Here is a 13,805-nt window from a genome sequence, read left to right on the forward strand (position 1 = left end):
ATAAATATATATGTGTGTCTAAATTTATTATCTTTCATATGAATCTAGACAGAATTAAAAAGTCTTATATTATGAAATAATTGTATATGTCTATCTGAATATTGAGAATTTCCGGTCTCTGCTAGCAGGTACAATAGTAGACTATAAGCTAGCAATAAACATATTTTAAAGAGAAAATAGAGGAGAGAGAGCAGTGGGCTACTAATTTGTAGCTAGCTAAAGTACGGGCTTAAAGACGTTTAGTGTGTATGACATGTGAGACCATATATTAATGTTTTGTAGGTAACTATTGTATGAATTGACTATTAGATTAACTATAGATGAATTAGAACCAATAATTGGCTATACTATTGAACTTGTCTGATTGCGTCGATCGATTTGCGCTTGCTGAAAGCTGATCAATGACATCACTCCTTTCTGTATGATTTGTTGTTCATTGTAAGATATCCGGATGATTTGATTCGTTCTATTACGAGATAACCGTGTCTCAACGAAATTTCGCAGACTGAGATATGCTTTTCTGTTTATCCACACGTTATCATTCTACAATAATAGGTTCATCATCAGGTTTTAAGTTTCCCTCAAATTGACACTTCGTGTGGTCTTATTTGTTTATAGGTCACAGTCAAATTTGTTCATCATCAGGTTTTCACATCGTATCCATTTCATAGCCTTCTGCTACACAAAAACATGTGTACTCCTTTACTTCCATGCCTAGCGAGAAAAAAAGATTGGTAAAGAAACTATTGTTGCTTGATCCATATTATTAGAATATCGCCAATTATATGAGCCCGTACAGTCTATTATGGATCATATGGACTCGTTGTAATGCAAGGAGATGCTACAGATTTTCTACACAGTGAAAAAATATAAAAGTTTTCAGCCATAAGGTATTTTTAATTGCTTCGTTTATATCTATTTTCTAGGATTTTTTTAACATGCCCCCAAATAACTGTAAGTTGTTCATTGTTTTTAGATCCAAGGACTCCAATGGTATTATATACATAAAATGGGAAATAAAATATATAATATTACAATAAATTTGTGTCATATATCATGTTAAAATAGATTAATTAATAAATATATGTTACCAAAATTTCAAATATATTTTTTAATATACTTATTAAAAATAATTTAAATTTACTACACTACTGCCGCTACCGTTAGTAGTAGTGTGAGGTATTTGCCCATTTTATAAGGAGAAGGCAGATCTCACGAACAGCATCCTGGGGCCATGGGCTGTGGGCCGTGGGTCGTGGTCTAGTGGGATGCATAACTCAGGTTACACCGCAAATGGGCCATGGCCCAGGGAGTCACCACTAAAGCAAGAATTTTTAATTATATATTTAATTTAAAAAATGACAAAAACGTTTTTTTTTCATTTTCCACATTTGCAAAATATACCCTTAACATCATTCTAGAAGAAGTTAAATATGACGTGGCATGTATATATTCATATGTGTACATGAAAAATTCTATTTCAACCCCTTGATGCGTGAGAGGGCAAGAAGAGCCCCAATGAAATTTTTTCTTTATAACTTGGTACATATTACTTTTATAATTCTTAAACATGTCATGTGAAGTCAGATTGAGTTGAACTATATATCAAAATTGTAAAGCACGAAAAGATCTACAGCCTTGCAGTTGACAAAGGTTTCATTTAAAACTATTTCAAGTTATAATTAATAATTACAAAAACTAAAATATAATTCTATAAAATCTTATATCTACGTTACAAACGACCTGTGTTGGAGATAAGCTTTATACCAAAGTTATAGATCACGACAAAATCTATAACATTTTAGTTAAATATCTTTATTTTAAGTTACTTGTGTCAAATTATATTACTACTATTGTAGTAGTGAAAACCATCATTCAAAACAAAAAATATTTATTTTTGCAATTAGGCTCATCCGGGTAGTTTCATTGTTATAAAACTAGTAATGCTTATTAAAATACTACATAATTTTAAATAAAAATTAATTAACTATAAATACGTATATCTCGTTGAGATCGACAACTTTGATATAGAGCTCATATTTATTGGTGATTATTTGGAATGTATATATGAGATTTTTGTGATAATACATTTGAAATTTTGTAACGAAAATTTGGTCCTACAAATTATTTTAAATGATTTTTTCCAATTACATAGTTGTACATCTTTTCGAGCTCTACAATTTTAATATAGTTTGACTGAATCTGACATCATATGACATGTTTAAAAATTATAAAAACAATGTGTATTAAACTCTATAGAAAATTTTGCATTTTGGCACTTCGTGCCCTCTAGGTGGATGTTAGTATCTCCAACAGACTCTCTATTAGCCTCTCTAAGCCAAATTTTACCCATTCAAAACAAAAAACAAGCCCCAGCAGAATGACCAATCGGATGGCCAAGCCATCCTGCTAGCCAAACGTGCTCCCTCACTAGCCAAATTTGGCCAGCCTTTGCACAGCCCTGGAGACTTGCCAAATAGTGGGTCCCACGTACTACTATTGCTGCTCTGCTACTACTCATGTACTACTACTCACGCTGACCACCGTCACCGTCCGCGCTGTCCTCTACCGCCGCCGCACGCCGTCCGCCGTTGTCGTCCGCTGCCGCCGTGCCCACGACTGCCATCCACACTGTTCATCGCCGCTGCCATACGCAGTCGCGACCGCCATCCACACCGTCGCTGCGATTGTCGCGGTCGCCGTCCGCACCGTTCGCCGTCACGGCGAAGGCTACGGTGGGTGTGGCGGATGTCATTGCCATCTTCCGCACCACCCTCCTTGTCGTCGGGCGCACCTTCCGCCTGGCCGCGCCACCGCCCTCCTTGTCGTCGGGCGCGCCGCCGCTCCATCGCCTTCCGCCTCCGCGTGCCCAGTCGCGCTATCGCGTCTCCCCGACGTCCTCCGGCACTGCCCCGATGCCTCCCAATCCTGCGTCGCCGCCTGGCTCCTCGGCTTAGAAGGAGAGAAAAGAAAGAGAGAGAGAAAAAGGAAAGGAAAGAGAGGGAGGGAGAAAAAAAGAGAGGAGAGAAAAGAAGAGGATGGCATGTGGTGTTCAAATGTTAATGACTCAGAATAGAGAGGAGGGATTGATAGACTGTAAAAAACGAATTTAACTTATCAAATAAAATGGAGAAGGGCTAAATAAAAATTTGGAGAGTCCAATTTGGCCATACCGTTGGAAATGCTCTTAAGAGGACACATGCTATTTTTTCTCGTATAAACATAATATATGGTTGCCATGTCATTATTAACGCTCTCTATGTGGGCTTTTTTAAAAAAAGAACTACTAAATGGCATTAGGGTTATATATATGCAAATGTTCAAAATAAAATATTTTTTTATTTTAAAAAAATAAATATATAAATAAAAAATCATGAAGGAAAAGAAAGAAAATGGTAGAGAGGAACGATAGCTGAGGGCTAACACAAGTGTGTACATTAGCACACTGACAAACAAAGAATATCGCTTATGCATATAATTAAAAATTTAAATCTTTGACCTGAAATTTAGAATAGATTTTAGCTTTTTCATAGAGTTTATCTAAAAATTTTATTCATATATTATTTTTTGTTTATAAATATTCTATTTGGCTTATTCATGGACACATGCTATGTTGATGTAGAATATTCTTGTACTGATGCAACATGTACGAAAACTGCCATATATTTTCGAGAATTTGCAGGGATGGTGCTGTAATTTGTTCACTTCGTTGCAAGTTTGGTTTTATAGACGATGAATTACACAATAGTCGATCTAAACACTGTTTGGATAAAAAAAAAAGTCCTGCGACTACTAGGAAAAAGTCACTATTCTTTCAAACAGGAGGAACTTTTTTAGAGACTTTTTCCTATTAGTCTCTAAAAAATCAGTAGTCCCTTGAGAGGAACTTTTAGGAACTTTTTCCCTCTTTCCATACATTGCCCCTCTTCTCTCCCCTCTTCACCCCTCTGTCGCCTGCCCTCCCAACTGCCCGACGGCGCCGCCCTTGTCCTGCTCGCCGGCGGGCGCCACCCCACCCCCGCTCACCGGTCGAAGCCGTCCCTAGCCTGCTCACCGGCTGACGCCGAAAAAGTCACTATTCTTTCAAACAGGAGGGACTTTTTTAGAGACTTTTTTTCTATTAGTCTCTAAAAAATCAGTAGTCCCTTGAGAGGAACTTTTTCCCTCTTTCCATGCGTTGCCCCTCTTCTCTCCCCTCTTCACCCCTCTGTCGCCTGCTCGACGGCGCTGCCCTTGCCCTGCTCGCCGGTGGGGGCCACCCCCACCCCCCTCACCGGTCGGAGCCGTCCCTAGCCCGCCCACCGACTGACGCCGCCCTCGGCCCCCCCCCCCCCTCTTCTCTCCCCTCTGCCGCCGCCTGCTCGCTCGACGGTGCCGCCCTTGCCCTTCACCGGCCGACGCCGCCCCTACCCTCGCCAACACCGCCCCCACCCCTCTGTTGCCTGCCCGTACGCCTGCCCGACGACACCGCCCCTGCCCCGCTCGCTGGCTGCCGCCCCTATCCCTGCCCGCTCGCCTGCCGACGCCGCTCCCGCCCATCGGCTGGTGCCGCGCCCGCCTCCCTCCCTCCTCTTCTCTCCACTCTTCTTAGAGATACTTATAATATTTGTGCTAAGACAATTTTAGTCCCTCTTACCAAAAAGAAGAGACTTAAAAAAAAGTCCTATGTACTACCCAGAAAAAAATCCAGGGACTATAAAAAAGTCCTTGAATCCAAACTGGCCCTTAGTCTTTAATCGTAGGAGACTGATTATAGGAGACTGATTAGAGAGTTAGATGGCCAAACACTTCATCTATATGATTCAAACAGAAACAGAAACCACAGTAGGTACAGGTCTTTCTATATACATATGCTTGCTCAAGTTATACAGACAGATTTTACAATCTGTGAAGAAATTTTGTAGTTTGTACACCACACACAAGTTAAAGAGTCATCACACATGGAAATCAATTGATGCTCGTCATCTTCTTCGCTCATTCTGCTCCCTCAAGAATGGATGCCTAAGCGCCTCTTGGGCTGTTAGGCGGCTAGCTGGATCGTACCTCAGCAGACCTTGCAAAAGGCCGATGAACTCGCCCCCAGAATGATCAACATTTTGCATCACCAGATTCTGCAATGCAGAATAAAGCAATCAGATCGAAGAATCAAACACAATAGGATTAACAATGAACTTGGAATTAGAAACAAACCTGAAGACGCGGCAGCTTCATAACAGCTTTCATGCTCTCCCGTGACGCACAACCTTCAGGCCAGTTTAATCGGCCCTTTCTTACATATTTCTCAGAATGTCGGCTACATACAAGGAACAAATGAGCAAACAACACCTACTAACCTCCCACAATTCTGTGAATGTTTACTACAACAAGACGGATCAAGGACAGCAACATACTCTGCCCTTTTGAGCATGTGGCATGGCAAAGGACCAAACACCCTCTCCATCATAGCAAGATGCTCCAAGTTTTCATGGGTCTGAAACAATGCTTCCCCCTGCAGTACCTTGGCAACTCAAAAAACCTGCTGTTTTGCGATAGATTCTATCTAAAACCAGCTTTAGCCCCAACAACATACCGTGCATAGCTCAACCAGTATACATCCAACACTCCAGATATCACATGGGTAACTCCATCCAAGCCCTGAACAGAACAGCCATTCCAATTGTAAACATAAACCATAATCATGCTGACGGGGTGCTTTGCACTAGGCAAGACAAAATACCCAAGATAACTTCTGGAGCTCGATAATGTCTAGTAGACACCACATAGGTCTGATCCTGCTGGTCATATGTTGTGCTTCCAAAATCAATCACCTTGATTGCGCTGGACTTGGGAAGCCGCTTGTAATAGGAACCCTCCTTGGGGGAACGGGATGAAACCTAGCAGATATTTTTTACACAAGGATTAGAAAGACAACCTATATATATTATTGAATCATCATCAGCTATTTGCCAGGGGAAAAGGACCATGAGAAAGGCTAAAAGGTCAAATAGGTTGAAGAACAAAGTATACTTTGTAATCGGGCACTTTAATATACTCCGGAGAAACAAGAAGAATGTTCTCAGGCTTTAAATCAGTGTGAATGAGGCGCAATTCATGCATAACTGCAACACACATTACAGAGAAGATAAATACGTAAACAAACAAAGCTCGTTAGGTATTAGGTATTTCTAAAAGGATGAAGCAAGCAAAAAGCATCAGCTATCAACTGATGAGAGCCTGCAAGGATGATCTACATCTTGCTAAATAGGGCAGTAATAAGAGTATCAGAAGGAACTGTGCACACACATGCTATACATTCCAACAGTTGTTTGGCAACCTCCCGAACTAGGTCAACTGGGAATGAGCGGTAATTGTTTTTCCGCAGAAAATCATATAAGCTTGGTCCAAGCTTCTCACAGACCTGCTCACCATCCATTCAAATTCACCAATGTTTAAGCTTCATGGGGTTATCTATTTAGGTTAGTTCATAAGTGCCATAATCTAATGATGTACTTACAATACAGATATGGTTACGATAGTCAAACCAGTTCCGAATTTGAACACAACTGCAAAATAGACCAGCTTATATATTCAAACAATCTTAAGAAAATAAAGCACACAGACCCACGAATAGTAAGTATCAAGGGATGTGGAAAAGTGAACAGTATGACTCACCTGGATCTACTTTTTTCATATTTACCAAGCTGCTCGAGCATGCCAATTTCTATCATTGCAGCATCCCTGTACTTCTTAATACCTCTGATGATCTTAATGGCCACCATTTCTTTCCTTTCCCTATCCCAACATTCCAACACCTGACCAAAGGTACCTGATTTTCCATAAAGTTTCAGTTTCAACATGCTCCACTGTCAACAAATTCAGCACGCAAGAAACATCTCAAGCAAGTATCAACAATTCTATCAGAACCAGCTCTCCAAACTGACCTTCACCCATTTTTGCATTAATCCTGTCTGCAAACGTAAAAAAATATGAGAACTAGTTCAGAAGAATAGGAAAACATAGATAAAAAATCGTACAAATATACTGTATACATGGCAAAGCTCCTTGTCTTAAGCAAAAAAGCGTTCAGTAATTACATCGGGAAGTGAGGTTGTCTCCAACAGCAAAGACATAATGTCCATCCTTGTCATCTTCCCTCTGAGGAGGGGAAGCAAAACGTGGGATTTCCTGGGTCCCCTGGGAGGAAACAGTGGAGAGCCCCAACGTGACAGCACTGATGACATTTGCAACTTCTTGCCCACATAGTCCTATCGGAACCTACAATCATGCCCAAATTTTAGTTAGCCAGGCAATCGGGCTTACGAAAAGTTGCTGCACCATATATTGAAAAACTGATTCAATGGATTTCTTCAGTATGTGTACTAAAAAGAGATTATTACATACATCCCAACAAATGCATACCCTTTCAGCAATCAATCTTATGCCCAAGCAATTGACAAGAGTGTGGAGCTTTAGACATGAACAGATCATAATTGTATGACTATACAACTAACAAACCCCAGAACAACGAACCAACGCTCGATGACCAAACTAAGTATGAATTCAAATCACGGTTTGACCTGAAACTCTCGACATATGTCCAACAACAAGCAGGTCATAGCAAATCGACTCACAAAGCCGTGGCCATCATAGATCCAAAAACCAATTAACCTAACCCACACGAAAACTACCAACAAACTCGCCTAAACCGATAGAAATTTGGTCAAACCAGCAGGAGGTGGCTATTTCCGCCAGATCTACTGCGCGCCGGCGCGCACCAGCGGGGACGACGCAGATCGGCACCACAAATTACAACCAACAGCCGATCCGTGAGCTAGACGAGAAGAGGGGGGGGCATCGAATCGGAAGGTATACCTGGTGCATCTCGGGGCCGACGTCCCACCCCAGCCGCTGCCGCTTGCGCGGGCGGCGGTCGGCCAGCGGCGCGCGCGGCATCTCGGCCAAGCACTCCATCTCTCTTCTCTCTTTCCCTAGCTCTCTAGATCGATCTCTCTCCCCCTACCCACCAAGCAAACCTCTCGAATCGGCGAATCGACCAGCAGTGGCGGTGGCGGTGGCGGTGGCGGCGGCGGCGATTGGGATTTGGCCTCTGGACGAATCGGAGGAGGAAGCGATTTGGGGGCGGCTCCTCGAACCCTAGCCGCGTTCGCTTTATTCGCCGCGGAGGATGGGGATGACACGGGACGGAATCGGAGACCGCCACACGGGCGGCTCCGCCCCTGTCTCACCGACAGGTGGGCCCGGGAGTCGCGGAGGAAGCTATGGCCCGCATGTCAGGGACCTGTACCGGGGGCGGTTGTAGGAGTTCGGGTGAAACCAGGGGAGGTTCGGTGTAGTCGGAGACGGCCGCGGACTCAACTCGTGTCACCGACAGGTGGGCCCGATGGGGGTTGAGGTAGCTGTGGCATACCTGTCAGTGAGTGGTGAGGAAGGTGGTGGTAGGATTTTGACTGAAACCGGAGTAGGTTGGTGTAACCGGAGACGGACACGGGCACACCCTGTTTTACTGACAGGTGGGCCCGCGTGATGCGGGGATTTCTGGGCCCGCATTTCAGTGGTGTTAAGGGAAGTGGTGGGGGTAGGAGTTTCGGTGAGGGTGGTTGGCGTGCACCTTTTTCTTCACGCGTCGTGGGCCGCTCGTTGTGGAGGAGGGGTGCTTTCGGTGGGTGGATTGGAGAGCACGCGGTTTTGTCGTAATCAAAGGGTCTGGACTTGTAGTTTCGAGGAAAAAAAAATATTCGTACACTTGTGGCTCTGGTTCTTGTATAATAATTTCAGTTTTCAGTTTTTAAATATAACATTTAAATCTTTGTTTTATTTTAAAAAATTGGGATTAATATTTTTATTATTATTGTATTATAAATATAAATAGCAATTTACGTGTAACTAATTTGTTAGTTTTTTATATTTTTTTAAATAAGACGATTAGTCAAACGCTACTACGCTAGATATAAAAATAAAAAAATAAAGTTTTTTATGGATATAGTATTTTTTATTTTAGATTGGTTTATCATTATTATATCTTCTAACTTAAATATGGACAAGTATTTATCAAAATTTATTAATATAATACTTACATTCAAATATTTAGGGATAATATAAACTACAACTCACTTAGTATTTTTGTAAGATTATAAAAAGTATGTGTTATTCAACTAACGTGTGTCTCGTTCTATAATTTTCTGCCTACAAGATTTTTGGCCACCACTGCTAATGTACCTGTCGGTACTATTAATATACACGTATATTATAATATGTACATATATAATTAATGATGTAATACACATGCATACAGAGAAATTACTTAATTGTTTCTGGTTTTTTGAAAATGAAGGTTTTCGTGTGACACAAGTTGGTAAAAAGTTCGGACAACTCTGCATTAAGTAGTAGCGAAATTTAATAAATTTAAAATGCCTAAAGGTGAGTGCACGAGTAAACCATCCAAATAGTCCCCAAGATATTCTTTATTCTATATATGCATATTTCTCGCCTAAAAACCTGCTAAAAAATACTGCCTCTATTTCAAAATAACTTCATTTCACTCACCACATATCAAACCTAAAATACTAAAATACTCTACTTTATCCACCCTTATGTTTTTATTTTTGTTTATGTTAGGGCCCGTTTGGTAGGGGTCTAAACTCCAGATCCTATGGGAGCTGGAGAGCAGATCAAAACTCTTCAGGTAGCTTGGTCTGCTTCAGAACTTCTAAAACAGACGATACGGAGGAGATTGACAATAATACTCTCGTAGATTGTTGTCACACCCGGAGTTTTCTCCCAAGCCTAAATTCGTAAAAGAAATCCGTAAATAATAATTGGCTTAATTAACTCAGGAAAAATCCCTCTAAAAGAACTTAATTTAATTAAATCGAGGTTCGCAAATCGATTAACTGGATTTAAACTCAAATTGAAGAAGTATAAAATTTGGCCAAACAAATTAATTTAAAACTCGGCAAAAGTGGGGTTTCCTTTTTCCCTTCTTTTTACTTTCTTTTTCCCTTCCTCCTCAAATTGGGCCGAAGTCCAATTTTCCTCCTCTCTCTTTTTCTTTTTCCTTTTTCTTTTTCCCCTCTTCCTTCCCGGGCCGGCTCAGCCGAGCCGGCCCATCCCTCCGCCCCTCCAGGCCGGCCCAGCTGAGTCGGTAGCTCTCCCGCGCGCGCCTCCTCCCTTCCTCCTGGGCCGCCGCCTCGGCCCAGCTCGCCTGCTCGCCCGCGGCCGCGCCCGCCCGCGGAGTCCATCCTCCCTCCTTCCTCGCGCCACAGACAGGCAGGGCCCACCTGTCAGCTACCGCACCCCGCTGCGCCGGCCGCGCCCGAGTCCGCCTCCGCCCCGCCTTCGCCGCGCCGCCGCAACGGCCACAGCAACCGCCGTCGCCGAGTCCGCCTCGTCGCCGACTCGGTCTCCAACTACCTCGCCGCCCTAACCGCGCCACCTTCCCCTATAAATCCCTCTCTCCCGAGCGCCGCCGCCGCTTTTCCCCGTCCGACCTGAGCCGCCGCCGTGCCGCATCACTTCGCCGCCGCGGTCGATCTCGTCGCTTGCGCCTCGCCATCCTCGCCGTCGGCTGTCACCCCGTGTCCCGCCGTCTCGCCGACCTTCCGCCGCCACCGTCGCCGCCGAAGGATACCCAAGCGCCCTCGTCACCTCCTCGCCCTCTTCACCGCCGCGCTTGACGTCGTCGCCAACGCGCCGCCGTCCGCGCCTCGCTGTCGGTCGTTCCCACTGGACCGCGTCATCACCTTCGCCTCATCCTCGCCGTGCTTCCCCTTGCCTTCGCCTTCGTCGGTGAGCATCTCCCTTCCTCCCTCCTTCCCCTTTCCCCTCTTCGGTCGCCGCCGTCGACACGCGTGTCGTCGTTGCACGCGCGCGCCGTACGCTGCCGCCGACGCACCGCCCCAGCGCCATCGCCTTCGCCTCGCCGTCGCCGCGCGGTTGCCGTGCCGCCGCGTCGTGCGCCGCCGCTGTCACCGCCGCCGGTTGCCGCCGTCGGCCAAGCACCCGCTCCCCGCTCCCCTGCTCTCCTCTCTGACCGACGGGCCCCACCCGTCGGCCTCACCCTCTCTCCCTCGCCCCGTGGCCCACCTGGCAGCCGCTCGCCCCTCTCTCCCACCGACAGGTGGCCCCCACCTGTCGGCGCGCCTCCTCTCTCCTCGTCGACGTCAGCAGCCCCATTAATTGCGCAATAATTGATTTAGGACTTTTATGTTTAGGTAAAAACCTAGAAAATTCTAAAATTCATAAGTAATTCATCTAGTCTCCGTTTAGGTCCATTCAAATTTCATTAAATTTATAAAATTGTCAAGAATCCATTAAAAATACTTTCTTTTATTATTTCAGTAGAGTTTGTGCCTGTTTTATTTATTTTTGTGCTTTGTCGCTTAGATTCGAACCCCACCGAAGAGCCGGTTTACTTCGAGATCGTCGCCGAAGTACCCCAGGGGCCAGAGCAAGACAAGTGGCACTCATCTTTGATCATATTGAACCCATTATTGCAAATTCCCCGCTTTGTTTATTCAAATATGCATTGTTTTAATTAAAGTATTTACTGTATTTATTTTTCGGGTAATCATTATTATTATGTTGTTGATTATCCAATTTTATTCATGCTAGACCAAGGGTAACTTGATTAGAGTTAGACCTAGGTTAATGCTTAGCCGTGCTTAGAACAAGTAGCTCATGGGATCACATTTAATCATGATTAGCTCTGAATAGCTGTAATAATGATTCATTACCCGGTTCGGGCTAATGTCAACTAAAATATTGATAATGGTGGGTTGTGGGTGCATGGTTTTGTGAGTCGCACCCATGGCAATTAAGGACCGGTTCACAGGAAACCCTGGAAGTAAGTTAGTGCTAACCACATGCCGAATGGGTAAGGTGGGATTTGAAGTATGGCTTCGAACTATTTGACGTACCAAGGCAAGGGTAGGCGTGATGGAGTATGGACGGGCAATCGTGGTGTAATGAAAGCCTCTGCTGCTTCCGGATCTACCAAGGCACAAGAGGGGACTGCCCGACTTGGTGTAAAGGAGAGGGTGAAACCTGAAGTGCGGTGCAATTAAATAGGGAGGGTTATGTGATGGGTCCTATCACAGACTCCTTTCCGGTATACCATGGTGGTATGTCGGCGCATGTTCAAGTGTAGTGGAGTCATGTCTTGTGGGTACAGTAGTACACCTCTGATCAGAGTATAACCTATTCGAATAGTCGTGCCCACGGTTACGGGCGAACTCCCAGCTTCACTGTGATTAGTGAACCTTTAATGACCTGAGTAAACTGGTTTTCATTTGGGACTACTACAACGTGGTGTAACGTTGAGTAGTGGTCGGGCCTGTTGCAACGTGGTGTAACGTTGGACAGTGTTGTGGTATTTTACAACTGTTATTTACTTATCCTTTAATGTATTTAATTACCTTTATTCGGTTTATTCTCTGTTATTTATTTAAGTGCTGCTTTATTGCAACTAACCCTAAGCCTGTCCTTGATAGTCCTTATGTATCATTTATTACCCTCTTTTCCGTGTTACTTGTTGAGTACGGTGGTTTGTACTCAGCCTTGCCCAATTTCCCCCTCCAGAGCTAAAAGCTGAGTCCGATGGAGGTGACTCTTAGGAGTGAGCTGGTCTGTCGTCGAAGGTTTGTCTGTGGACTGGAGCCGTACCCGCTGGAGCTAGTCTACTTTTCTTTCCGCGGCATTTTCGTTAGAATAAGTGTTATTTTCAGTTGTTTCTAAGAACGATGGTTATGTAATCAACATTGTCTTTTTGTGTACCCTGGGTGGTCCTGGACAGGGATTTTAATACACAATTAAGTTCAGAAATTCGTATGAGGAATTTCTGGGCGTGACAATTGTGTAGTCATGATTAAGCCATAATTTAATTATGTTTCTTTTTTATGTAATTAAATACTGATTATTTTTCTTTTGAATTTGAACAACACAACTATATGACACAATATAAATAATAAATGATAGTGGGTCTTTTGGCGTGGAGTGGAGCTACGGAGCAACAAAAACCTAGCTCCAACCCTGTAGTTCATTTTTTAGAAGTAGCTCCGCCAACTCTGCTCCAAAAAATTAGAATCTGTACCGTTTGGTATAACTCTGGCTCTAGGTAAGTTGGAGTTGGAGCTAGAGTTATGCCAAACGAGCCCTTATAAACCAAAATTTGATATTTAAACCTTAAATTTGGAATATATTTTGGAGTTTGTTCACCGAAGTTTATTTTCCAGTTTTGGCTTTTAGATCGTTAAGAATATGCATATAAAATTTTATTCATAAATTATTTTTATATTTGTAAATATGTCGTTCGACAATCACCCTGTCAAGTCCCAATAGAATTATCCCCTACTTTATCAATTTTGATTGTATTTATTCATTACTCTCAAATGCAATGATTACTCAAAAGGATAAACTAGAATAGTAAAAACTTCCTTATTTTGGAAAGAAGCAGTACGTTGCGTCTAATGGGACGGAAAAAAGGTAATTTGTTCTAGTAAAATTTTGGTTTAAAACAAAGGACCTGTTTGGTTCAAAACTAACATTATCGTACATTCTTGGTTAGGGTGGCTAATTTTAGTCTTGTCATAATTTTATGGTAAATAAAATATGTAAACTATGTTTATACAAAGTTAAGCAAGAAAATATGCTAAGTAGGTAAGAGTTAAGCGAGCTAAGTTGTTACAGAAAACAAATATTATCCACCAAAACTATGCCTTGCCTAAAGTTAAGTGCAGCAAAGTTAGTTATCAGCCAAACAATCCATAACTGTTTAAGTTTTGAAACGAGTGTCACGACCATACCATGTG

The 13,805-nt window shown here is 43.2% G+C and overlaps 1 protein-coding gene across 1 annotated transcript; it reads right to left on the reverse strand.

Annotated features, from left to right (window-relative positions):
* Positions 1 to 4,777: 4,777 nt before the first annotated feature.
* Positions 4,778 to 8,145, reverse strand: LOC102716639 (serine/threonine-protein kinase AFC2-like). The gene is made up of 12 exons (XM_006663949.3): positions 7,852 to 8,145; positions 7,074 to 7,254; positions 6,921 to 6,947; positions 6,652 to 6,805; positions 6,494 to 6,542; positions 6,283 to 6,397; positions 6,007 to 6,098; positions 5,717 to 5,873; positions 5,570 to 5,634; positions 5,391 to 5,488; positions 5,191 to 5,293; positions 4,778 to 5,111 (listed from the first exon to the last, which is right to left on the reverse strand). Exons 1-12 carry the CDS (start codon positions 7,948 to 7,950, stop codon positions 4,962 to 4,964), a joined length of 1,290 nt encoding a protein of 429 aa, XP_006664012.1. The 5' UTR covers positions 7,951 to 8,145; the 3' UTR covers positions 4,778 to 4,961.
* Positions 8,146 to 13,805: the final 5,660 nt, after the last annotated feature.

The sequence above is a fragment of the Oryza brachyantha genome, chromosome 12 (genome assembly GCF_000231095.2).
Source record: "Oryza brachyantha chromosome 12, ObraRS2, whole genome shotgun sequence".
NCBI lineage: Eukaryota > Viridiplantae > Streptophyta > Magnoliopsida > Poales > Poaceae > Oryza > Oryza brachyantha.

Coding starts and splice junctions, on each gene's coding strand:
- LOC102716639 (XM_006663949.3), bottom strand. CDS start 7,950: ATGGAGTGCTTGGCCGAGATGCCGCGCGCGCCGCTGGCCGACCGCCGC. Junction 6,948..7,073: donor AGACAACCTCACTTCCCGAT/GTAATTACTGAA, acceptor TTACGTTTGCAG/ACAGGATTAATGCAAAAATG. Junction 5,489..5,569: donor TACTGGTTGAGCTATGCACG/GTATGTTGTTGG, acceptor AAGGTACTGCAG/GGGGAAGCATTGTTTCAGAC.